Source organism: Nymphaea colorata, chromosome 1 (assembly GCF_008831285.2).
Source record: "Nymphaea colorata isolate Beijing-Zhang1983 chromosome 1, ASM883128v2, whole genome shotgun sequence".
Classification (NCBI taxonomy): domain Eukaryota; kingdom Viridiplantae; phylum Streptophyta; class Magnoliopsida; order Nymphaeales; family Nymphaeaceae; genus Nymphaea; species Nymphaea colorata.
Genome location: NC_045138.2, coordinates 1712984 through 1738417, shown reverse-complemented (window position 1 = coordinate 1738417; position 25434 = coordinate 1712984). Strand labels below are relative to the sequence as shown.

Genomic DNA, 25434 nt, shown 5'->3' with positions numbered 1-25434 from the left:
TTAGCTTGTTGTATCCAGACAGTTTCAAAAATTCAATTCATGAAAATTAAATTTTTTTTTTTCATCAAACAATTTTGAGATGCATAGTTTGTAGACAGAATTGTTCCACTCCCATACAGCTGGCTCACATGTACACAGTAATTCACAACAACCCCTTGAAAACTAAATATTTATAATAAAGGTACCTACTTTTGCTTTATTTGTTCAAAGTTTTCTTCTTTTTTTTTTGTTTGGAAGCAATAATTTTTTTTAATGTTTATTTAGGAAAAACTGCATTCCATGTAAAACCTCCAACGTTGTACCCTTATGCCTGTAAGATTCTATCGTATTGCCACCAGTTGCAATGAGGGTGACAATGAGATTCGAACTTCAGACCCTTAAGTATGAACCATTTTACTGTTCAGCTACACTATGCTCCTCGAAACAAAAAGCAACCGAATTTTAACGGGAGAGTAGTACTCCCAAACATGGGAAAAAAATTGAAATTAAATTGAATTTTGAGCTGCCACTTTAAGAATTGACAGATTCAGCAATTCAACCCAATCAGTTTTAAAAATTAATAAAAGGAAAATAATTCTATATATATATATATATATTAAATAACTTGTAAATGAATCGAGTCGATTTTCCACTGGTGACCCGTTCCATGTTCACAACACTGGCCTTTCCCTATCTTCATTGAAAGACAAGGCTTCTGGTGTCTTGTCCAGCAGAATCGATCGTAAAGGCATCGTGGTCACTTCCTCTTCCCCTTTTCACTTTTTGGAAAGGAAAAAAAAAGTAACAGGTTATCGAAAAATAAAGAAAATATCGGCGGGTCTATGCAAATCTTTTGCACGTGCCAAACACGTGATCCAGCTGTCTTGCGATTGGCGACCCTGGACATTTTAAAATTTTAAAATAAAAATGACAATTTTTTTGCGAAATGACCATGTTGCCCCTAAACGCGGTGGAGTCGGAAGTGATGGAACCTTCCAAATGAACGGGACTTCACCACTGGACTAAGAACGACCTTGACTTTGACCGTTTTGCTGTCAAACGCCTTCCCCATTCGGCCGTCTTTATTGTTTCTAATTCTCTATCTTATGCGATTTAATTCCTACCTTACTTACAAGGAATTTTGCTGCTTAATCAAAATTATTAATGATTGATGTCTATATATACATATATATATATATATATATATATATTAGAATCTTCTCTTATTAAATGGAATTTTTTCATTTTTTGTTATCAAAAACCATTACAAAAAAGTGCATTAGCCGTGGTTTTTTTTTTGTTTGGTGATGGTTTTTCAAGGCATTTACTGATGGTTTTTATTTTCAAGACATATATATATATATATATATATATATATATATATATATATATATATATATATATATATATATATATATATATATATATATATATATATATATATCAGATGACGTTCTTGAAAAGGAACTGCTTAACAACGTCTTTGAATTATAAATTTGACTGTGGAAACTCAGTTCAGATTTCCAAGAAATTTCCTCTTTTTCTTTGAGAGCGTGTTTGGATGGAAACATATTGTTCAATTCCTTTGAAAAATGTTTGTTCCAGCACTTCCCTTTCAGATGACATACAATCTCTCTGAACACTGTTAAATTATGATTTTACCCTCTGTTTCTTATGGAGGAGGAAGGAAAAAAGAAAAAATAAATATGAGAAAGTAATTGGAAAAAGAAAAAATAAATATGAGAAAGTAATTGGAAAAATTCGGAAACGAAGTCAGGTTGAGGATAAGGAAAAACAGATCGAACGTTCGTAATTTGGATGTGTTTCATTTTAACTAGATCCAATATTCAAATGCAGTCTAAAAGCCCCACAAGAATCAAAAGAAAAAAATATATAAATAACTGGATCCATGTTTGATTCCCTAGATTCAAAAAATAATTTGTGTTTTTTATGCTCGGCACTAGTTTTACAGTGATTTTAAACTAATTTATTTGAGCTTTTTTTTTTCTATGAGGATCTATACATATTACCTAACAAACAGTTCACAGCCCAGGACCCGGAGGCAATGGAATGGAGTAGGAACGGAGCCAAGGTAGGTAGGACCCACATGGGCCTTGGCCCTACCTCAAAAAAAAAATTAAATTGACATATAAATTTTAAAAAATTTCACTTGTTTTATATAAAAATTTTGAAAAATGATATTTCGGTCCTAATCAAAATTTAGAAACTTTAATTTGACTCATTTCATAAAAAATTTTTAGCTAGACCCCTGCCTTGTAGCCTCTCGCTCACTCGGGAGTTCTGAATGTTATCATTCAACATGGAAAGGAAGAATGTCAAATGCATGGAAAACAATTACTTGCACTGCATCAACACCTAATTTGATCCACACATTTTTTTGTCAAAAAAAAAAGGTAAAAGCAATTATATTTGTGAAAGAAAATTTTGTTGAATGTGTTTATGTTGTAGATTTAGTGAAATAATTGCTTTCTAGCCCAGGGCACATAAAATATGAGTTGTTATTATTCTTAGTTCTTTTAAGACATAATAGAAATTGCTAGAGGGTGGATTGCCGGCTTGCCGTCTCTCAAACTAAGAGCTCAACCTCGGTGTGGGATAGGCCGAACATCCTCACAAGTCACAAGTCACGTTGTTGCCCCTTCGAGACCTAGCTGGCAATGGCGGAGCTAAGATTTTTCATGAGTGGGGCACTTGTGTAGGTGATACAACTTTGGTATATGCACTGCATATAAATTTAAAATCATAACAATGTGAAGTTAACACATTATAATAAATTTTTTTATGGGCTAGCGTGGGGTGTGACCCACCTCAGCCAATAAGTAGCTCCGCTACTGCTGGCAATACACTCATCAATTAGAATGTCACATATCACTATTTAGAGTTCAGAATAAATTTCACACCAATTGAACAGATGACCACACTACATGTATTTCTATAAAAGAAGGAAAAGTATATAAAAAATAAATAAACTGATTAAAATGGATCGTCCTACAATCATTTGTGAATTCTTTTAAAAGATATTTTTTGTTGACCCTTTAGAATTAAGAGAGAGGAACTTACAACTTTGTGATTTAACAAAGAGAGAAGTGCCGATAAAATGAGAAATATATAACAAAATTTGGGGACAAGAAGTTTTCTAAATACAAAACAATCCACAAAAACAAAAGCAAAAAGACGAAATATACAAATACAATACACAGTAAAATAAGAAAGGTGTGAATAAAGAGGAAAGAAGGACGGCACCGTCACCCAGCCGCAGACGGACCACGATACCTTAGCCGAATGGCAAACTGAACATCCCATACACAAGACGACCCTGTTGATTTAACAAAGAGAGAAGTGAAAGGTACCTCTCACATGCTGCGTGCTACACGAGGTGCCTCTCTTAGTTTAAACTATAACGCATAACCTTTGTAGTTTAAACTATTACACCTAACCTTTGTTGAAAGCTAGAGCAGTAATTTGTTATTTACCCAAAAGCTAGATATACTTTTTTTTAATTTCTTACTAATCTGTATATGAAAATTTGAATATTTTTCCTTGATGAAATATATTATCCCGCCTAAATGCCACATTAGAAATCTACAAAGTAAAATGTTAATAAAATTGTTTGGGAAAATCTTTATAAAAAGACAAATATTTTACGTTGGAGTTTTCAAGGTCAATTTATTTTACCTTTTTTTCTTCTTAAAAAATTAATGGAATCTTGCCTTCCACGTTCTAACGGTAAAAAGTTCATCGGTAAAAAAAAAATCTCTCAGGTTGTTATTAAAAAATTTGCACGTGCCAACATTTCTTTTCCTATAAAAAAATGAGGGATAAGACAATTTTCTGAATAATTTTAAATTATATAATATTAAACTAAGGCAGCTTTGATATCTTGTTCTATAAATGCTAGAAAAGTTCCCAGCATGTGCCGTTCATGAGTTTGTTGGGATTAGAGCTCCTTCTACATTTCCTTTATTTTCTTTTTCTTTTTTTCTTTTTTTTTTGGTTTTTAAGAAAAAAATAAGTAACTTGTATTTGGGCATTCATAAAATTTTTAAAAATTTTATCCCAATAATTCTATTTAATTCACTTTTCTTTTGTACATTTACATTTTTTGGCCTCTATGCATTTGGTTATGCTTGCAAGGTATTCATATCTGTGTTTTTATTTTAATTCGACTAAAAACAATATAATTTGCAATGAAAATCAAGTTAATCTACAATTAATTGCTTTTAAGTCATATTACATTAATAAAATCCATTGAGGTTACGCAAATTGTTATTTGTTTATTAAGCTGGCTCTAGGTGAAGTTATGGACTTGGTGCAACTGAAGCCTTTGATGGTGACCTCCACCCAAATAGGGTGGGCTTCTTTGTTGACATTTCATAAAAAACAAAAGAAAAGGTGACATGACATGACATGACAAAGTTTGACACATTTTATGTCAAATCAACTGAACCAGCAGCAGCAAACTTGGGTAACATGAATGACCTAAACAGGGTTGCCCATGAGAGCGGGAGTTTGGCCAGCTAGAGATCAACTCGACTAAAAAAACTCAGCTAAAGCTCGGCTCGAACTCGACTAGAGCTCCTTACAGCAAGCTCGAGGTTGACTTGACTACACAAAATCAAGCTCAGACTCGAGTCGCTTAACTTATTTAGCAAGTTTAAACTCGTATAAGCATTAACTCGTTCAACTCGTATAAGCGTGAACTTGTGTAACTCGTTTAACTCGTCTGACTTGTGAAACCGGTTTTGACAATATTATATAGAATGTTGGTTTGTGAGTCGAGTCGAGTTCCTGAAACTCAAACTCGATTCGTTTATCGTTGCAAGTATCTTTGTAAGCTCTAACTTGGCTCGTTTATAAATAAGTCGAATACGAGCAGAGTTTTTTCGAGTGAGTTTGAATCGAACCCAAGTTGGATCGGCTCATTGTGCACCCCTAGACCTAAACCATGTCCTTGACTTGACTTAAGCGAAGTCATTACCGTGTTGATGAAGACAAAGAAAGAAGCAAGAGAAGCTAAAATCCTTGTCATTTTCACTTTCATCTTCCTGCTAGATACAATGCAATAAGTGGATGTAAATAAACACATCACTTGACTCATTTGCAATAATAAGTATGTTGTGAGAAGCTAAAGGATTTTCTTATCCAAACTTGAACATAAAAGTTTATCCTATACACACACACACACATATATATATATATATATATATATATATATATATATATATATATATTCTGCAACACTGCAAAGAAAAAAAAAATATGTAAACTAATATTAGATAACAAAAGTATCAATCACATTTTTTTCATTTTTTAATGTCAGAATCACCATTGTATTGGATTATATATTTATATATATATGTTCCCCTGTGTCAGGGTTGTACAGTCTTTGTTTTCGTTTTAGTTGATTTCCTTTGTATATGTTTGGACCTTGGTGTAAGCTTGTGTGTTCATCTGTGTAAGAGCACCCTCCCAAGGTCCTTTGCAAGTGTATAGATTGGAGTTCCTAGCTTTGGTTGGTCGGCTTGAGAACTTTGTAAGCGGCTTCGGCCATCCTTGTAAGTAAAGTGTAATAGCTTACTTGCTTTCCCTCGTGATGTACTCTTCTCTCTGAAGTGAAATATATTGCGAGTTTTCTTTCCACACTCTTTGTGCAAATTTGTGTCCTTTGTTTTCGAGAAAGCGTTCAAGTGATCTACGCCCACTTGAACGAGGCGAAGGCTTGCGGCTTACTGGCGAGAGTTTGCCGTGCCGCACGGTCCGGAGTTGTCGGCCCGTGACAACTGGTATCAGAGCCCAGATTCAGGTCAATCTGGGAAAGCAATCGGAGAGCCGGTGTAGATCGTCGCGCCGACTTGCTGCCGTTGAAGAAGGAGCCATGGCATTATCATATAATCTGCGAGGTGCCAAAGGCAAGGAACCGGCCCGTCCAGAGGAGGCGAGCCCAGGCCGTCAAGGGGAGACGAGCCCAGACTGTGGCCAGGGAAACCTGGAAGAGACGGTGAATAGGTTGGTCGCAGATGTGGCTACCCATGAGGAAGCCCTCGGCTTTGCCGCCGAGACCTTTGAGGGATTCAAGGAGGAGATGAAGTTGATGCGGGAACAGATGGCCGAGTCAGTGGCCTTGAACCGTTCACTCTCCGACTTGGTGAAGACCTTGCAGGACGAAGTTGCTGAACTTTGGGCTTCAAATCAGAGACTGCTACGTATTAGCTCATCCAGCAGTAGCCATGAGAGGACCAGTAGGGTCGACGTTCAACGTCCGGCGAAGTACAGTGGTAGCCGGGATGCGAGGGCGATCGATAACTTTCTGTTTCAAGTAGACTACTACCTGGACTTGCAAAACGTAGTAGAGGAGGACTTGAAGATCAAGACCGCAGCGATGTTATTAGAGGGAGATGTTGTGGCTTGGTGGAGGCGGAAGATGTTTGACGTTGAGAATGGCGATTGCACAATCGCTACTTTTGACGACTTCCGTAAACAGTTGAAGGGGTACTTCATGCCTGTGGATGCCGAGAGACAGACTTACCGGATGGTGGCGAACCTGAGACAGACAGGTTCCTTACGGGAATATGTTAGAGCCTATCAAAAGCTCATGTTGGATGTACCTAAGATGCCAGAAAAGGATAAGCTTAACTGGTTCATCATAGGGCTCCAATCTTAGGCCCAAGCCGATGTGGAGAAATCAGACCCGAAGACTTTGGAGCAAGCATATGTGGCAGCCGAGCGCTTGGCAGATACCCAATGCAAAAGCTACACTGAGACCTTCAAGCCTACAAGGGAGTCCGACCACAACGGTAAGGAGGAGCGACGAGACAGAAGTGGATCGTCATTTCAGAGGCAAACTGGGGGAAGACAATTCTTTCGCAGGGATTACAATGGGCCACCAAGAGAAGTAACTTGTTGGGTTTGTGGGGAAAGGCATGAGGCACGTGTCTGCCCAAAGCGAGTAAGGCCGACAGGGCAGGCCAATGCTGCGAGGGCTATAGAGGCAAGCACTTCAAGATCATCTGCAAATGCGCTACAAGGTGGATATGTGGAAGAGCCCAGAATTGGGGCACTTCAACTTCTTCACGCCTTGACAAAAGAGGAGGAAACGAAGTGACAACGACACCTTCAACGGAGCTCATGTGCATAGAGATTCTGGTGAACGGAAGACCTACCATAGCCATGGTAAACACGGGAGCCACGCACAATTTTATTTCGGAGGAGGAAGTCGGGAGATTGGGCCTCACCCGAGGAAAGGGGGAGTCACGCGTGAAGGCAGTGAACTCAGAGGCAAGACCGATCTACGCCATAGTCCGAGATGCAGTTGTGAAGATTGAGGGTTGGTCGGGAAGGGCCAACTTCTCAGTGGTTCAGACAAATGATTTCCAAATGATTCTAGGCATGGAGTTCCTCTGCGCATCAAAGATGGTACCGATGCCGCACTTACGCAGTGTAAGTATCATGGACGAGAGGTACCCTTGCATGGTCCCAACCGTCCCAACAAGGAAGGATAAAGGTAAGGCCGTGGTAGTATCCACTCTTCAACAAAGGCAGGGCAGAGACTCTAACAGAAGCCTCCCAGAACGAGACCTCACAGTGCAGCGAACATCGCCGACCAAGCAAGCAACAGATCGGCGGGTGGAGAAGATTCTTCGGCAAAAAGCAAACTCTCGAGGGGAACCGAAGAAATACCAAGTAAAGTGGATAGGTGAGCAAGACCCAACGTGGGAGTATGCGTTTTGCATGAAGCAGTGCTACTCGTTGGACGTGAAGACCTATCACAGCAGCTAGCGCCGAGGACGGCGCTTGTTTTGAAGGGGGGAGCCTGTTCCCTTGTGTCAGGGTTGTACAGTCTTTGTTTTCAGTTTAGTTGATTTCCTTTGTGTATGTTTAGGCCTTGGTGTAATCTTGTGTGTTCATCTGTGTAGAAGCACCCTCCCAAGGTCCTTTGCAAGTGTATAGATTGGAGTTCCTAGCTTTGGTTGGTCGGCTTGAGAACTTTGTAAGCGGCTTCGGCTATCCTTGTAAGTAAAGTGTAATAGCTTACTTGTTTTCCCTCGTGATGTACTCTTCTCTCTGAAGTGAAATATATTGCGAGTTTTCTTTCCACACTCTTTGTGCAAATTTGTGTCATTTGTTTTCGAGAAAGCGTTCAAGTGATCTACGCCCACTTGAACGAGGCGAAGGCTTGCGGCTTACTGACGAGAGTTTGCCGTGCCGCACGGTCCGGAGTTGTCAACCCGTGACATATATGTATATAATTTAAATATGTTGGGTGTTGTATTGCTAAAGATTTATGATAAAACTACTATAAGTCATTGCTAAAAACATTAGAATAGTTGCTGAACCCTAAACCATCACTAACGCTCATATGAACTGTTTCCTATTTTAACTTCTAGTCATCTATCAGTATTTGACATAAAGTACATTCGAATTGCAATATACATGTGATTCAACTAAAAAAACCCATTAATGTGTAAATCATATTTACAAAATAAACTTTGTTTAAGGGTATCGTACCTGCTTGTTTATAAAATCCAACCCACAAAATATAACTTTTGCGATGGTTTCAATCCTATTATTTGGACATAGTAAATACAATTGTATAATTGGTTTCACAAAAATGACAAAATGAATGTGGTAAGATAAGTCATGGTACGACTCTTAGAAAAGCAAATATATGTGAGAATCTATTTTTGAAGCTTATTTTTTTTGAACAATCTACAACTATTTGTGTAAAACTTGTTAATATTAATCTAAAGAAGCAAATGATGACATTTTTTGGAAAAAGTAATGTCGATCCAAGAGAATTTGAAATTTTGAAAAATAAAAAAAATCTATATTAAAATTTTCAGAAATGTGCATGACTTTAAATTTTGATAAAATAATATTGGCTTCTCTCAGCTAAGTCAAGCCATCCATAGCCGATTCGAGTCCGGACCGATGCATGAACCGAGTCAAATGCGGTAAGGGACATCCGGTGGTATAACTGCGGAAAATGAAGGTTAATTCGGTCAACTTCTAAAAGTAGACCGTACTCGACAAGCAAAGGACCCTGTAAATTTAAGTTGAACGTGAGGATATTCTGGTAAAATAGGATCTACACCGAATTAGAAAAAATTGCGGAAAATGAAAAAGAGGGAGACAGGAAAAGGACTCATGCTTCCTTTCCCTTGCTGAAAGCCAAGTATAAATAACGAAGAACGTCCGGGAAGTATCTCTCTTCTCTCTCTTTCTCAGAGCGCAGAAGGAACTCTGAAATCGGTCAGAAATTGATCTTTGTCTTCTTTTGGAGCCATTATTTGGGTTCGACCAAGTGAGTGTCCAACTGATCTGTAGTCTTTGAGCTCGAATTCGAGTCGTTTCGGTGTTTGAATTCGTAGGCATCTGTCGATGAAAAACTTGTTGCCTTGTTGATTATTTTGTGCGTTGTTTTTGTGTTTTTTGTGGTTTGAGCTTCCAGTGCTGAATCCCTTTGCAGAATGCAGGCAGAACTTTTGGGTTTTTGGTTTCTCTTAGATTAAATTGGTGGGACTGAATGCGTGTTGTTTTCTGGCCTTTAGTGGTGTCCTATTGTATATTTGTTGTTATGTTGAAGACGGTAGGCTTTCTGTTTTTGGTGTCTTAATTAATGGCTGTTCTGAATTCGTTGATAGGCTTTTTTGGTTCTACTTTTTTTCCCTTCCCGATTTTTCCTTTTTGGATTCATTTGGCCGAAAAAAATTAAACTTCTTGGTTTCTGGTAAGAGGCGCCGTTGGTCTTTAGATTTTAGTATTTTTTTTTTTTTGGGAGCAAGTAATCTGGTTTGAACCTTGAAAATTTAGTTCTTCAAAGAGTTGGAAGATTTTGAACTAAAGATCTGTAGATTTCTTCTTCTTTTTCCTTTGTTTTTGGGGTGAGTCGTGAAACTCTAGATTGTGGGTTTCCTTCCGCTTTGGTTTGGTTGGTGAGCATTACTTGTGCCCTTTGTAGCCATGTATATTGTTGCTGCCATGTTTTTTGCATGGACAATCAGTTCCATACTTATTGCTATTGTGGGGAACTGCTTCTGTCTTGATCCTAGAGGTTCAGGCTTCATGAGTTAGAGATTTAGATTGCAAAGCTACATACTAGGGGAAGCATTAATGGTATACTGCTGTAGATGTCTAGAAGTTTTTTTCCTCTTCCAGGTCTTGCAAGGAAGGGCCCACTACTAAAACACGAGAAAAAAAAAATTATCTATCTAATTTTGTTCCTAGATTCGAGTATAGTTGTTCTGGATTTATCTCTAACATCAGTTTAATAGTTTAACAAGTGAGATAATCAAAAGAGGTTATTTGTAGAAAACCACTAGAGTGCAAGTTCTCGATTTCTTAGTTTTCCTTTAATTAGTTTTGTATTTACCAGTGTTTTGCTTGCACTTTTTTTCTTTATTTACATAGAACATTATGGTTGTTTTTGTTTTACAACTCTTGCCTTTGAATCGAACAAGTGGATTGCACTCTTCTTTAGTTCTTTTTTTCTCAAAGTTGCAATTCAAAAGGGGCATTGATGGTATCCTACTCTAGATGTGTAGAAGGTGGTTCATATTCCTAGTTCCACAAGAAAGATCTCAGGTCTAAAACATGAGAATACAAAATTTGGATATGTATCTAACTTTATTTCTGGATTCAAGTATAATTGTTCTGGATCATCTCTAACATCATTTTAATAAGTACGTGTAAGCAATTTTTTTTTTTTTTTTGGCATGGGGATACCCTGCATTAAAAATAGGTGCTCATGTTGACAAAAGAAACTCTTTTGAAATTGCTCATCTCCATTATAGAAAAATGCAGGATTTTTGAAAGACGAAAGCAAGTTATTGGTATGAGGTCCAGGGAGTAACTTACAAAGGGTTAAGATTATATCCATGACTTAGTAGTAATCTAGAATCTAGATTATGTGTTTGTTAGTTTTGTGCCTAACATTCCTGGTTTATGCCTGCCAAATGCTTGTTGAGTAATAGCATATACATGTCCATGGTGCACACATGCTTTTCATGATGAGATCATGAGGCAGCTTTTGTATACATGAGTGAAGGAGGGAGCATGGAGGTCATTTTAGCCATTTCCCTCATTAAGTCAGAGTACACATTGATCCCATATAATCCAGATTAATTTGCCTTAGTGATGGTCTTAATGACATATTAAATCTACCTTGGTACTCAAAGGCACACCTAGGTGGACCTTGGCCCCAGGCACCCTATTTTCTGCTTTGGCTTTTTCTTCTTCTTCCACTTTCATCTTTCTTTATTATTTTTCTTTGTCTTTTTTTTGCTTTTTCTTCTTTTCTATGTGAGATGGTTATGTCTAATAGGTTGCCAAACCCAGTACCCCTATCGGTGTGCCAAATTTGGGAAGCTGGTGCAGTGACACAAGGTGGGCACGTCTTGAATCTAGTCTGCAATATTTTTTTGAAGTGTAGAGAGGGTAACTTGATACACTACCAAGCTTTGAATTTGATGCCTTGCCTTGCAAGCTTTGTGCTGCTGGAAGAGTTAAGTGGAAAATTTGGGTAGTCTACTGTGAGTTAATCAGAATGAGGTTATTTATAGGACCATTGAAGATCACAAGTGCTTGCTTTCTTGGCTTTCTTTAATTAGATTATATACCAATGTTTCACTGTATCTTTTTCTTTATTAGCATTGGGTATTATGGGCATAGCTTGCTTTAGTACTCTCACCCTTTGAATTGCATCAGTGGCTTGCCCTTTTCATTCTCACTGTTGTTTGTATTCTTGAATTTGCAATTTGAAATTCCAAGGCAAGTTTATTTGGATACGTTCTGTCACAGTTTTTAGTCTTCAATTTCATCTCCTACTGTAATAATCTCTTTCTGAAGTTTTGCAGAGAGAGTTTTTGGTTCCAATTGGTAACAAGCAGCTGCTTAACTTCCTTGTTTTTTTGTGTCGGTTCTTATTCCAGTCGTTTCCGAATTTGACTTAAACAGGGAAAACACAAGTAGTCGCAAGCACCAGTTGACAAGCTCTCTTCTATCTTTTTCATCTTGATGCTTGGAATACTTCAAGAAAGCATGTCTGCTCAACTAGTGAGTTTGGCAACTAATGAAAAGCTGAAAGAACCTGATTGGGCCAGAAACATTGAGATATGTGAAGAAGCCAGCTATAGTCCAGAGTATGTTTGCTTTTCTGGACTGTGATGACAAATTATTGATAATTCTCAATCTGATGCAATATCTCTAGTCAATGACAAAAAACCACCATCCAAAATGTATTGCAGATATGTTATACAAATGTTCTTATCCTGTAGATATGCTTTCCCATCCTTTGCCTGAAAGAACTCTTTTCTTTTTTTGTCTTATTCTTTCTTGTGATTTTGAATTCCACAGCTAGATGTATCTGGAATTGGTCATGGTAATTAGAATGTAATGGAGATGGTGTTCATGGGATTATGTTGAATATATACAGTGAGTGCCAAGCATCGAGTAAAAGTTTTAGAATAGCTTTAATTTTGCTTTTTTTAACTGACTATACAATTAAAACTACTTACTAGTAAGTTTAAGTGATGTCTGTAATGCTAAAATGGCAATAAATAAGCTATAAAATAAGGGCCCTTGCTACGAACAGGGAATTGGTGCATAATATAAGCAAAGATCATCTCATATTGTTTCGAAAATCATGAGATTTGGATGGTCCTTAACAGATAGGCTAAGGTTTGGGCAGAAGACTGTTATACAGTTACAGGCTGATACCTGAAATATGTTCATTACTTCACTTTTTCTCACACACTTTCGTTTTGTTTAATTCCTTGATCTCTACTGAAGCTGCTGAGATGAGAGAACTGGAATAGTTCAACTTCTGCTCAAAACTTTATGAGGTCACATATCTTTATCACACCATCTTAATGTTATAGTTTTCCTTTTCAAATGTCTGAGAAGTGGCAAAAAGATATTCACTAAACCTTAGGTAGCATTTCCTGAAAGTTTACACTGGAATGTGGTGGATCGTTGATTCACATTCTCATTCACATAGGCAGGTCACCTGATGTATCCAGGAATTTTTCCAGCAAAGTAGCACATGTGTCCTACAAAAGAATTTACGCATTTTCCTGGAGTCTATTGTACTGAATAACATACAAGCAAATTTAATTTGTTTCTTATTCAAGTGGTTAACCTGAACCTCATCCTTGTCAATTGCTTCCAAGCATGATCTGGATCATTGAATTTATTCTCTTTTGTCAAGTATAACTTTTTATGCAACTTTTTCTGTCCATTTATTTGTATTTCTGAAATCTCCTCAAAGATATAATTTTTTTTTTTACATGAAGTATCTAACAGTAAATTCTTTAGTTCAGTGCTTACTAAGAATGTGTTGTTTTGGTACTTCTGAGAATCTGGTTCTGAATGTTGGATACTTATTTTCTTTTGACTGAACTCAGCTTGTAGACGTTTTTGCTTTTCATATTGCAGACTATAATTATTGCCCTTCTCTTTTCTATGGAAAGCAGGAAAGCTAAAGATGTTATCAAGGCAATAAAAAAACGATTGAGCAGCAAGAACCAAAATAGTCAGCTTCTTGCTGTTGTGGTTGGTTCTAGTCTTACAAACTTTATGCTATCCCAATATCTTTGTATGGCATCCCCAATTTCAAGGTTATGCTGAATGAGTTATGCATGTCATCTCTATCCTTGTTATATTAATGCAGGTTCCATATCCTTGTGTTGTTCCTGATACATGTAATGTTTGAAAAGAAATGACAAGTTGATATATGTTTGCTGAACATGTCTAATGTGTGCATGATGGGCCTAATGGTGCTGATCTGCACATTCTCATTATGGTGGAAACATCTTTTGTTCAGTTTTCTGTTCCTTTTATTTTCTTTCAGAACTGTGCTTACATTTGCATTATAAAAGTGTGAGTTTTCAAATGTTTTCTAGCACTAACAATGGTGAAATTCACAAGGCTTCTTAAGCTATAAAATGAGTGGAGTATATATAAGGAATTGAAATCAACCGGCTGCAGATGATAAAATATTTGTAAACTGTCCATAAAAACACCATGCAACAGAAGCACTAAAAACAGTTTATCGTATATTGATAGTTTATGGTGTTTTTAGAAATTTGGCCACAGCCTTTTGAATATTCAGCCATCCGGCAACATCTGCCAGCCAACATATTTCAATATATATATATGTGTGTGTGTGTGTAGGAAAAAACAGGTAGTTGTCCAACCCTCATATACCATACTTTAATGTGAATCATGTAGGCCATCAATCCCAAGGAGGTCAGGTTGTAGATATTAAGTTGTAAATATAGAAGCCAAGCTGTTCTTTCAAGACGTTAAAATGCAAAGACAAAAGAATTTACTTAAAGAAACTCATTTGTTTCCCTCATTTTCTCTATCTTCCCCTTCTTTGAAGGGTGTTTCGGACCCTTGAAAAAACAGTTTGGCTTCTATATCTGCACTTTATAAATCTCCACTATCTGATCTTATTGGCATCAATGATATATATAATTCCCATTAAGTCTGGTATATGAGTGTTTGGTAACTACTGTTTTCCTATATATATATATATATATATATATAAATGCATGCATAAATCACCAAATGTGAATACTTGGTTGCACCAATAACAATTATTTGATTATAGAGCTTATGGACATACGGAATGCCAATCCCATCAATAAGGCGAGTATGCAACCTTTTTGAAGGGCACATTACAAGTTCTCATATTTGTCAGTGTTCATATTCTAGAAACCCACATTCCAGCACGTATGTGTGTTTGTATGTGAACAGATGTTCTTTTTCTGGCATGCTGTGAATTTTTTTGTTATATTTGAAAGTATCATGAGATTTGCTTGATTTTATTCTTTGAAGCTGTTTTAGAATCAAAATGCAAGATTTTCAGAACTTTGATATTGGTGGTATGCTAAGCCACAGTGGTACGTGGGGAAGGCCCACGTAAATGTACCGTCATTAGCGTACTGTTTCAGCAAAACCAGTACGGGATACGACTGGGTACGTTTGGATGGGTTTTGGGTCTGAACCAATCCAAACCATAAAAGAGACATTGTTGAAGTCTATTTATGTTTTTTTATGAGATTATATGTAGGAGCTATGAAAGTAACATTGTCTTAATGATGTGATGATATCAATTTTTTTTTTAGAGTTAAAAATATATAATTATCACTATACCACCGTACTAAGATTGGAGAAAATGGCGTACCCGTACCTATGTGACATAGGTGGTATGGTTACCATATTGCAATAGTCAGATTAAATTGTTGTCAGGACATGCATTTGTTTTGAGCCTGATCCAAGACGAAACCTTTTGCTTCTCAGAAATTTTAAAATGTTTTATAAATGAAAGTATGAAACCAATCTACATTGTTCCACAAGGTATTGGTGAAGGAGCACTAATTCAATGCCCAAATTATGTCTCCTTGTCCTTAAGGCCTGAGCAGGAGGGAGGGAGACTTATTAGGCACCCAAGGATTTTGCAATAAGGGAGAACTGGAACATGTCATCTTAAAAAAACACTTCCCACTTGGCAGTCCAACACATCTAAAAACTTGATTGATACTGTGGCATTTTAAGAAAACAAGAAATAACTTCAGTGAAGTATACTTCAAATATAATAGATGTGTTTATGTTATATTGGCATGAAAAATTTTCTTCATTCTCCATCTGCATAAACTAGGAAATTTGGTGTTTACTTAAAATGTTCTGTGTTGTTAATGGACACCATCATATTGTATAACCAACAAACATCTTTTGCTGTCGCAGTTGTTAGAGATGTTGATGAATAATTGTGGGGAACACATTCACAGATTGGTAATTGATAAGGGTGTCCTACAGATGCTGGTAAAGATTGTCAAGAAAAAGGTTGATCTCTACCTTTAAATGTAGAAAGTTCGTAGTGCATGTTTTCATATTCCCACCTTAAACTATGCTTCTTGGTTGGCTATTTTTGTTATGCTGGAAGTATGTTGAGGAGAAACTTGATACTTACCCTTCATTATGACAGTCAGATTTGCCAGTCAGAGAGAAGATATTTCTTCTCTTGGATGCAACACAAACTGCTGTTGGTGGAGCTTCTGGAAAATTTCCTCAATATTATGCAGCATATTATGATTTGGTGGTAAGTAAATGTTAGATATGTCAGATGGATGGTCCATATTCTGTGTATTGCTTTGTGAAAGATATACATACTTTGTCTTTGTTGGTTTGAATGCATTGAATTTGCTTATTTGAGCACTTGGTTGCAGTTTGAGATTACCACTATTCAGTGCTACATATTCATGCTTGCACAAATTAAAAGGTTCTTTTCTGACAAATTTGATGCTCATTCCAGCTCTAGTTTTTGCTTAGTCTGGACAAATAACTGCCTAGTCCATTAGCACGCTAAGTTTTGCAGCCACCAAATGGACAAAAGCTGACATCTTGCTAATTTACTATTTTTAGAAGAACTGACTAATTAACTAGCATGGAGTTTGATTCACTCCTTGTGCTTGGTGTCCATCTGCTCCTGGAGTAAAGCAAGGAACCACATGCGGGACTAAGCAATTGTTGGTGGACAGTCCCCTGTTTGGACAACCAATTTGTATAGTTATTAACAATGCTAATCTCAATCCATGAAAGAGTAAGTTGGACTGTTTTGAACATTATAGCATTTTGTTTGCTTAATGCTTATAGTAATGAGACAATTACAACTTGCTGGCATTGCTGTATGGTTTTTATTGGTACACCTTGTTTGCTTCATTAAATTTGTTCTATGTGGCCTTAAGCTTATATGAACTGTGAATGGAGTGCCTTTCCATGTGCTAATGAGATAATTATGAGTTGTTGCATGGTTTTTATTAATACACTTTGCCTTTCCACGTGCTCCAAGCTATTATTTGTATACACACACATACAGAAACACACGAAAAGTAACTAGATATTTCACACAAGAAGAAATCTGATTATGGGGCATCACTGAAGCTTCACGTGTTTAAGTATGCAAAATTAAAATAAACACCATGTCTTTCTACGTAAAGGAAGACTCATGGTAAGCTGTGTAGAATTTCTTTTGTGTTTCATTTTTTTTTTCTTTTTCATATATTGTTGTGGTTCAGCATGATATCAGAATTTACCTTCATATTAGAAACTCTTATCTACCTGTTGGAAAGCTGATTTGAAGTGTTTCCATTTCTTTTAATACAACAGGTGACTATTAAAATGGTCTAGTTAGAGGATGGGCTTGTTTGTACTGTTTCCTATAGTTTAGGAGATGAATTTAGCTGCAGATTCTTGTACACATTTTCCTTCAGAAAAAAATTAACAGATATAATTACTTGTGGACAGCGTTCACGTGTACAATTTCCTAGTCGTACTACAGTTCCAGCATCAACTCTTCTGGCTCAGATCCAAGCTAATGACTTGCCCACGGAGGCTGCTGTTCCTCAGAAACCTCAGACCGTCCCTCAGCCACCAAATTCCAAGAGTGCCCCAGATTCAAGGTAATTAGTGTTCTTGTCTTCCGAAAGTCATGTTCATGTGGATTGTGATATGTTACATTTGAAAAGAAAAGAATATGCATTGAAGCATTTGAAGTTTTACTATTTGATCTCCTTGTAAAATTTCTTTTTGTCAATTTCAGCATCATCGAGAAAGCAACTAATGTCATGGAACTCTTGCGAGAAGTGCTGGATGCAGTTGATCCCTTACATCCTGAGGTATGGAAAAGTGGGGAAAAAATCCATTTTTATGAAAGTAAGCATATTGGTGTACGGAACTTTTCATCTGCTTGATGACATTGGCTCCATCTGCTGATTTCATCACATTTTTATTTTGCCACTACTTATATTTTTATTAACCAGAGTGGATGTTGTCATAGTAAATCTACTTTCGATAAAGTTTCTGGTAATTGAATTCTAATCAACATTTAAATTCTGTCTCCTTTCATCTTTCATAGGGAGCAACTGACGAATTCACCCTGGACCTTGTAGAGCAATGTTCATTTCACAAACAGCGAGTGATGCACCTGGTGATGACTTCACGGTGAGGATATTACCTCTGTTTAAAAAGTTATGTAGCTTTAGAAGTGGTTATAGCATGTAAAGCCAAACAAAGGAATTGAGTTCAATATGTAAATGTTTAGGCAGTGCTTCTTCTCATGTTTTAGCCTTTTAGGGAGGCCTTTAACTGCCAGAAACAGTATCAATTTACATTAAGCTACTATATTTCTTTAGTTATACGGTGGTCTATAATTGCCAAACACACTGTCTCCAGAGCTGCTAGCATGTTCTCGGCCTTTAATCTAAGAGATTGGTGGCCACTATGCCACTTAGTTTACATGCTAATTGCTAAGTAAACGTAACTTTTATCTTTGCAGTGATGAAAAACTAGTTTCCCAAGCAATTGAACTAAATGATCAGCTGCAGAAATTGCTTACAAAGCATGACGCACTCCTCTCACTTCCTAATTCCTGTAGCATTGCTGTCAATCATGAAGAAACAGAAGAAGAAGAGCCTGATAGACTATTTCGAAGGTAAAATCTATCTGTTACCAACTTACTGAAAAATTTGCTAATGGTGATATTGATTTGTTATCATATCCAGGTCGACTTTAAAGGATTCTTTTCACATGTGGCTGTAATGACATTCATATAATTATAGGGCTAGTTTTTTTCATGACTATCAGGATCTGCATGCTCCTATATGAACTACTTCCTTAAAATCTTTATCTTGGTCCAAATATGTACCATACACACATCATAATCACCAAGATCAACCTCAAGCTGCAGCCGTGACCATTACTATGTCAGGAAAGCTGTCTGCCTTGTTTTGAATCTGTTTAGTGAATGACTATAAAAGACCAGTCACTATTTGCTCTAGAAGATATCAATAACTGAAAACTTTGTCTATGGTTTGTCAAGATTTGTGTGACAATAGTATATGGAAAATTCACTCTCTTTGCATGGTTCTTCCAGAAAGTTTATTATTGTCATAACATTTAAAAAAGAATCTTCCTATCACTTTCTTTTAGAAGAAGGTTGCCTATGCAGAGCCTGAATGTTTTGATGCATGATTCGTGCCATGATGCATGAGTGGTTCCCTAACAGACATGGTGTAATCTGTCTACCAGCTGCAGTATGACTCGGCAGTGACTTGGCTTGACTCGACCGTAACTCAGCTTGACTAGGTCCAAACATGGTTTGACTCAGCCAAAACCAGAAATGACTTGGTAAAATCCAGTAATAAACTTTATATTTTGCTAACTACTGTTTCACTTTATTTTTTATATAAATCTTCTAACTTATTGAAATATAAGAATTTAGAACTATTGTTCATTTATTAAATGTTCTTAATGCAAATAAAAAGTTAAAAGTTGATGAAGCTTCACTTCGGGTATCGTTATCTATTTATTTCAATTTTTAAAGCATTGGGCTTTTAACTTTTGGATTTTTAGATTTACGTAATATATACATACATGAAAAGCTTGTTAACTATTTGATAGCTAAATATATTGATTTTAATTCTCTTTTTTTTTTTAATTATTTTTCATTATATATTGGTTCTTGCTACTCAATTTTGAAATATGCAACTGTAGAGTAGCAGAAGCAGCATAATTGTCCAAGTTCTTATTACCACGAGTAAATGTAACCTAGCTGTTACTTTACTGGATGTTGAGTTGATTTATTTGTGTCATATTATTTTTGTTATACACGTAATCATCATTTTACAACATTTTTATCTTTAAATGACAAGTTATATATTGTTTTTCTTTCAAAAGACAATAGTTAACAAAACCAGGCCTGAATCACTGAGTTGACCAAGTCCCAACTGAAGAATGGACGAGTTGGAGTCTGGAGTTGGGATTCAAAACATTGCCCCCATATGTTCTCTGTTTTTAAGATTTTATCTGATTTAGGTGAATCTATCAACTGGAGTAGACTACTATTTTATTTTGATTCTAATTAATATTTTGCATTTCATTTTCCAGAGCCCGAAAAGGGAAGGCATGTGCACATGCTTGGAGGGAAGATCAAGCTGAATGCTCATCATCCAGTTCATCAGGTTCCTTCTCATTTGAGAGGCCACACCCGCCAGTTGGTCTCAGCGTGAACCGTTCACCCCTAAGAATAGAGCCTCGAGAACCAGCACCACCTCAGGTGCCTGCTGTGATCCCACCTCCACCAGCCAAACACAAGGAGAGAGAGCTGTTTTTCAGAGAGAAGCAGGTGGGATCAGTCAAGGTGGGTCAAATGCTTGGCAGTTTGTCTCTTCATAGCAGGACTGGTAGTAGCTCTCGGAGTGGAAGCACCGAGTTCAGTGAGTGAGTCCTCGAGTTTTGCTCATGTTTCCTCTTGTTTTTGGCTTGTACCACTGAGGTGTATGTAGCAAGGGGCGTAGTAGGGGACATACTTTTGTGACAAACACTGCGTACTTCAGCTACAAAAGAGCAGGAGGTGCCTGCTTACACAAATGGGCGCTTCAGCTTTTCTGTACTTAGGCGAGTTTGATATAGATTGGAGTGCTTATTCTTTATTATTCTTGGACTACTGACATCTTTGCGATGTTTATGATCATAATTTAGTAATAATATTTAATCCTTGAACTGATCTGATTACATGTATACATGCTCACGGTCATTCCATGTGCTATCATCGTTCTCACTAAGTTGTGGTGTATGACTCTCAAGTGAGTTTCGCTGTAAACCTAATTGATGATTCATATTTTCGAGCAACACTAGATTTTTTAATACTTTGCAGAGGGAAATGTTGAATTATCAATCATCGACTCATTTGAGTGGGTTATTTTTAGGTTGTCATAAACCAAGATCCGGCACCTATGGGAATCGTTTTCGGTTCTCACTCTAGTTGTATCTTGGCTCCAAGTAGGCCAAATGGATTGTGCAAACTGAATCACTTGGAACTTTTCTAAATCAAATTCAGATCTGACTTCAAATTAAATTCAGATTCAGCTTTCAATTGTGTCTTCAATTAGGACTTGGATTCAGATGCAAAATGATGTAGCAAGATCGATGTCTTAATATTAAAATAGATCGAGTTTTCATTTGCCAGACCCGAGAGCTTTTGTTTAGGTTTGCGTCCAGCAATTGTATAAATCCACCAGCCCCAAGGAGATTAGCGTCACGAGCAGGACTTCGGCTGTTATTCAAACGGTTAGATCCCCTTCACAATCCCAAGGCGTGTGTAGCCCCTAAGGACAAGTATTAATCTCGTTTCTTTTACTGCCAAAAGAGCAATTAAGCCTTACTAAAATATTTGAAAATTCATTTTCAGAAATTAATATCTACATGTATATAATTAGTTGAAAATGATAAAAATGCTAAGATATTTTTAAAATGGTTATAAGCTGACATTTAATACCCTTAACTCGGTCATAAAGTTGAATTGTTTTGTCATGTACTGCTTCAGGCCAATCCTCACGACATTGAATACAACGACTTGTTTGTACCTCTTCAATCCTAAGGGAGTGTTTGGTGGCAAGAACACTAACACAAGGTTTTATGAATTTGTTTCAATATATCCCACATATTGGGGCAAATTCATGGCATGCTGCAGTGTTCTAGCAGCATGACCACCATCATACGTAAATGATCGCTAGGGACAATCAATGAAAAACGAGAAAAAAGATTACCAATAATCTTTGCAAGAACAAAGGCCACCTCTAAAATGGTGGAAACGTATACAATCTCTCAAGACAATTTCCCTATTTTCACTTTTAGATACAAATTTCATAAATGAGTGGCAGTCACCACATACTCTCAGATTTTTCATCACCCTTACTGCAACATTTGCAGGCAAACTCATCAACCCAAAAGCCACAGCCAATTTCTCACTGTGGTAATGCCGAGTATTTCCCTCCTGGTCATCTTCATCATGCAAGAACAGCAGTTCCTGGTTATCAACATAACCCATTGCTTTAATTCTCTCAAGCACATTCTCCAGCTTCCGGTAAATCAGTTCTGTTTGAGGGTGTGCTTTGTCACATGACACAAACAAATGCGTCTGTTTTCTTGTATCAATCCAGCTCAAACCTGGCTCTTTTTTAACCCCTCTTAGCACCATTAGTTTCCTCATCTCTTTTGCCTGTGCCAATTGTCTTTTGGAAACGTGCATGTTGTATAGCAGTACGTATGCAGATGACGCATGCGGTTCAAGTTCAATTACTCGCTCAGCTGCCTGTTTTCCAGTTGTTATGTCGCCGTGATTCCGGCAAGCACCCAGAAGCACTCGCCATATGGTAGGGTCATTCTCAAACCCGGATGTGCTGATGAACTGTTCAGCCTCAGTTAGCTTCCCAGCACGGCCAAGCAAGTCAACAATGCAAGCAGAGTGCTTGACGTTTGGGCTGATGTTGTGTTCTCTGATCATGCTTTTGTAGAAAATGAAGCCTTCATCCACCAATCCTGCATGGCTGCAGGCAGTTAGTACAGAAAGGAACGTGATCTCGTTTGGGAGTTCCCCTGATTCCTTCATGCGATTGAAAACTTGGAATGCTTTAGTTGCCGAGCCCTGATGAGCATGTGCAGAGATCAATGCAGACCAAGTAATGACATCTCTGTTCGGGGTCTGCTCAAATAGTTGTTCTGCTTTCTCGGCCTCACCAGACTTCGCGTACATGCATATAAGAGCGTTTGTAGTACCAGTAAGATAGTTTATGCCAGATTTTACCGTATAAGCATGAACTTGGGCACCAAGGCACGCTAAAGCCAAGCTCGCACAGGCACTCAGCACACTGGAGACTGTGTACTCATCTGGTTTCAGTCCAGCAGCAAGCATTTGATGAAGCAACTTTATTCCTTCTTCAAACTGCCCATTCCAGATACTCCCTGCAATTGCTGCAGTCCAAGAAACAGAGTCTTGTTTCGGAGTTGATGAGAAGCATATCAAACCATCACCAATCTCCCCCGCTTTGGCATACAAATCAATGAGTGCACTGCCGATGAACTCATCAGAATGAAGCATATTCCTGATTATGTGAGCATGTATTTGCTTCCCTTCATCAAATGCATCAAGCATCACACAGGCTTTGAGAATGGATGAGAACGTGAAATTTGAGGGCTTCATTCCATTCCTCTGCATCTCCAGGAAGAGCTGCAGAGCTGTTTTTTCTGTACCACCATTTAAATTTTGTGTGGTTCCTGCAATCATCGCATTATATGCGACAATATTCCGGTTGGGCAACTCATTGAAGATCTTCTCTGCATCACTTATCGACCCACTCTTTGCATACATATCAAGAGTTGCACAGCCAACCACAACATCAGATAAAAGTCCAGTCTTTAACAGTGACGCATGAATCTGTTTGCCAGCGAAAGCGCTATCACTACTATCAGCACACACCTTGAGGCAACTTCCAGCAGCGTAGCTGTTCATCTTCAATCCAGCACGAAGCATCCCAACCAGAATTCTGCAAGCTTCGTCTACATTTCCTGTTCGACTATAGCCAGAAATTAATGTATTGTACGAGGCCTCATCCAACTCCAAGGAACCATGAAAAACATTTTGGGCTTCATCCACCTGACCGCATCTACTATACATGTCAATGAGAGAATTGACCACAAAAAGCTGCGATTCAAATCCTCCCGTGACAATTCTCCCATGAATTTGCCTCCCTGCATCGAAATCCATCGCCTGCCCACAAGCACTCAATGCAGAACTCAGAGTGTAACGATCAGGGAAGATCCCCGTCATCAGAGCATTCCGGAAGTCCGCCAACGCTTCAACGTGGAGACCCGACTGAGCATACCCAGAAATCAACGCATTCCATGAGACAATATTTGGCTTCGACATTTGAGCAAATAAACGGCGTGCATAGCTAAAACACCCACATTTGCTATACATATTCAGAAGATTGTTCTCAAGAAAAATGCATGACTTGAATGGGTTCTTGATCATCCTCCCATGGATGAGCTTTCCATGATACAGAGACTTGTTTCTCACACAAGCTTGTATGAGGCCTGTGTATGTAGCAGAATCTGAATGAAAACCAAGATGAAACTCCATTGATGCCCACAATTCCATGGCTTCTTTTACCAGTCCATCCTTACACAGAGAACCCAACTCCCTCATCATGGAGCAGAGTCCATTCCCGCTGTTATCTGAGTGGGTGTTGGACTTTGAGGTGAAATTTCTCTGGGTCTTGAAAAAAATGAAACATTCTGAAATCCCAATAAGGTACTTGAGGAAAAACGGCATACTGGAACGAAGGCCAGACGAGCTAAAGCGTGTCTCTGCAGTTGAAGCTTTTAAGTGCATGGGGGTTCAGACTTGGAAGTTTGAACGTCCCTGTAGCCTCTGGGCGATGAGATGTGAACTGAGTTTTCCAAATTCATACCTGAACTATAATCAATTGACACAGATGGTCGTACCCTTCTGCATCGACGAATTCATCTAGGCATTTGCTTTGTTAAAGTCTCGAATTATGCTGTTGAGCATTTTCTCGGTGTTCTTTTGCGTAACTTACCATAACTTTCGGAGACGTTTGATTACTCTTGTTTTGGAACCAATGGATTTTATGTGAATCTGAAGTGCCACCCTTTTGTTGATATGGCAAAAGATCCATGGTGCACTGGTCAATTTTGATTCTTTGTCTTGAGTCGTATTATGCATGATTGGGAACATCAAATAAAACAAAATTGATATGGCATTAACATATTATTATAATTATATTGTTTGTTAAATTCTAATAAGTTTCTTTTCTTTTTTTTTAATTGGACTTCTTTGAGCAATCTAGGTCGAGGTCGAAGAACCAAATCTGACTCGTTTGGCCAAGTAAGATAGTGGGTCTCTTGCCTGGTTTGGTCTCTAAATTTTACATACAGGGTTCAGGTTAGCCCATGGCGGGGTCAGTTCCAAACCAAGTTCAAACGCAAGTTGAGCAACTGGAACTCGACTCGAGCTCAACTTGGTTAAGCTCAGATCGAGCTTGACTCTTAGGATAAATGAGCTGAGTTCAAGCTCACACGTTTAGCTCGAATACTAAACAAACTGTGCTCTAGTTATCTCACACTCACACGTTTAAGCCCGAGTGGGATCTTAAAAAAAAAAACATACATTATTCTTCTTGTACATTTTATTTCATAAAGGCCAGATTTGGCTTACAAATTCCACAAGGGCAGGACCTGGGCCCAGCTGATCAAATTAGCTAGTGCGGAATCCGAAATGCAGCCTAAGCCTGGACTTTAGTGGTTTTGACAAGGAAAAATGGTCCATGTCAAGAGTCTGTCCATAGTCGATGGGCCATGCTCATTGGTGCTGAACTTGACTCTTAAGAGGCTGTTTGGCATGAGGAACATTGTGTGAGCATTCTATGAATCTATCTCAAGTATTAAAGTAGATTCATGAACTACTTGAACAAGTGTTTTGTGAATCTGTGCCCATATTTAAGGTATGTTCATAAAACTGTCACATAGTGTTCTTTATCCTAAACAGCCTCTTATGATGGACTTACAAACGAA

The 25434-nt window shown here is 37.8% G+C and overlaps 2 protein-coding genes across 5 annotated transcripts; one reads left to right on the top strand and one right to left on the bottom strand.

The window, feature by feature from the left end:
* The first annotated feature begins 9161 nt into the window (after positions 1 to 9161).
* LOC116259212 (TOM1-like protein 5) lies at positions 9162 to 20580 on the top strand. Of its 4 annotated transcripts, none has more exons than XM_031636912.2 (10): positions 9162 to 9301; positions 11953 to 12137; positions 13467 to 13548; positions 15748 to 15846; positions 15989 to 16102; positions 17308 to 17462; positions 17603 to 17678; positions 17918 to 18003; positions 18338 to 18493; positions 19948 to 20580. In XM_031636912.2, exons 2-10 carry the CDS (start codon positions 12013 to 12015, stop codon positions 20282 to 20284), a joined length of 1230 nt encoding a protein of 409 aa, XP_031492772.1. In that variant the 5' UTR covers positions 9162 to 9301; positions 11953 to 12012; the 3' UTR covers positions 20285 to 20580. The 4 variants fall into 4 exon arrangements, with proteins under 4 accessions (XP_031492772.1, XP_049935404.1, XP_049935403.1 ...); XM_050079447.1 differs by having other exon boundaries at positions 13467 to 13613; XM_050079446.1 differs by having other exon boundaries at positions 9183 to 9301; positions 11928 to 12137; positions 13470 to 13548.
* Positions 20581 to 21585: 1005 nt separating this feature from the next.
* Positions 21586 to 24423, bottom strand: LOC116252868 (pentatricopeptide repeat-containing protein At3g13880). Its single transcript, XM_031627476.2, has one exon. The coding sequence runs from the start codon at positions 24230 to 24232 to the stop codon at positions 21605 to 21607; it is 2628 nt and encodes an 875-aa protein (XP_031483336.1). The 5' UTR covers positions 24233 to 24423; the 3' UTR covers positions 21586 to 21604.
* Between the last annotated feature and the right edge of the window lie 1011 nt (positions 24424 to 25434).

Bases quoted from the DNA above. Each gene is read 5' to 3' on its own strand.
- LOC116259212 (XM_031636912.2), top strand. From the start codon at position 12,013: ATGCTTGGAATACTTCAAGAAAGCATGTCTGCTCAACTAGTGAGTTTG. The intron at 12,138-13,466 runs GTATGTTTGCTT...TTCTATGGAAAG, and splicing joins GAAGCCAGCTATAGTCCAGA to CAGGAAAGCTAAAGATGTTA. The intron at 18,004-18,337 runs GTGAGGATATTA...TTATCTTTGCAG, and splicing joins CACCTGGTGATGACTTCACG to TGATGAAAAACTAGTTTCCC.
- LOC116252868 (XM_031627476.2), bottom strand. From the start codon at position 24,232: ATGCACTTAAAAGCTTCAACTGCAGAGACACGCTTTAGCTCGTCTGGC.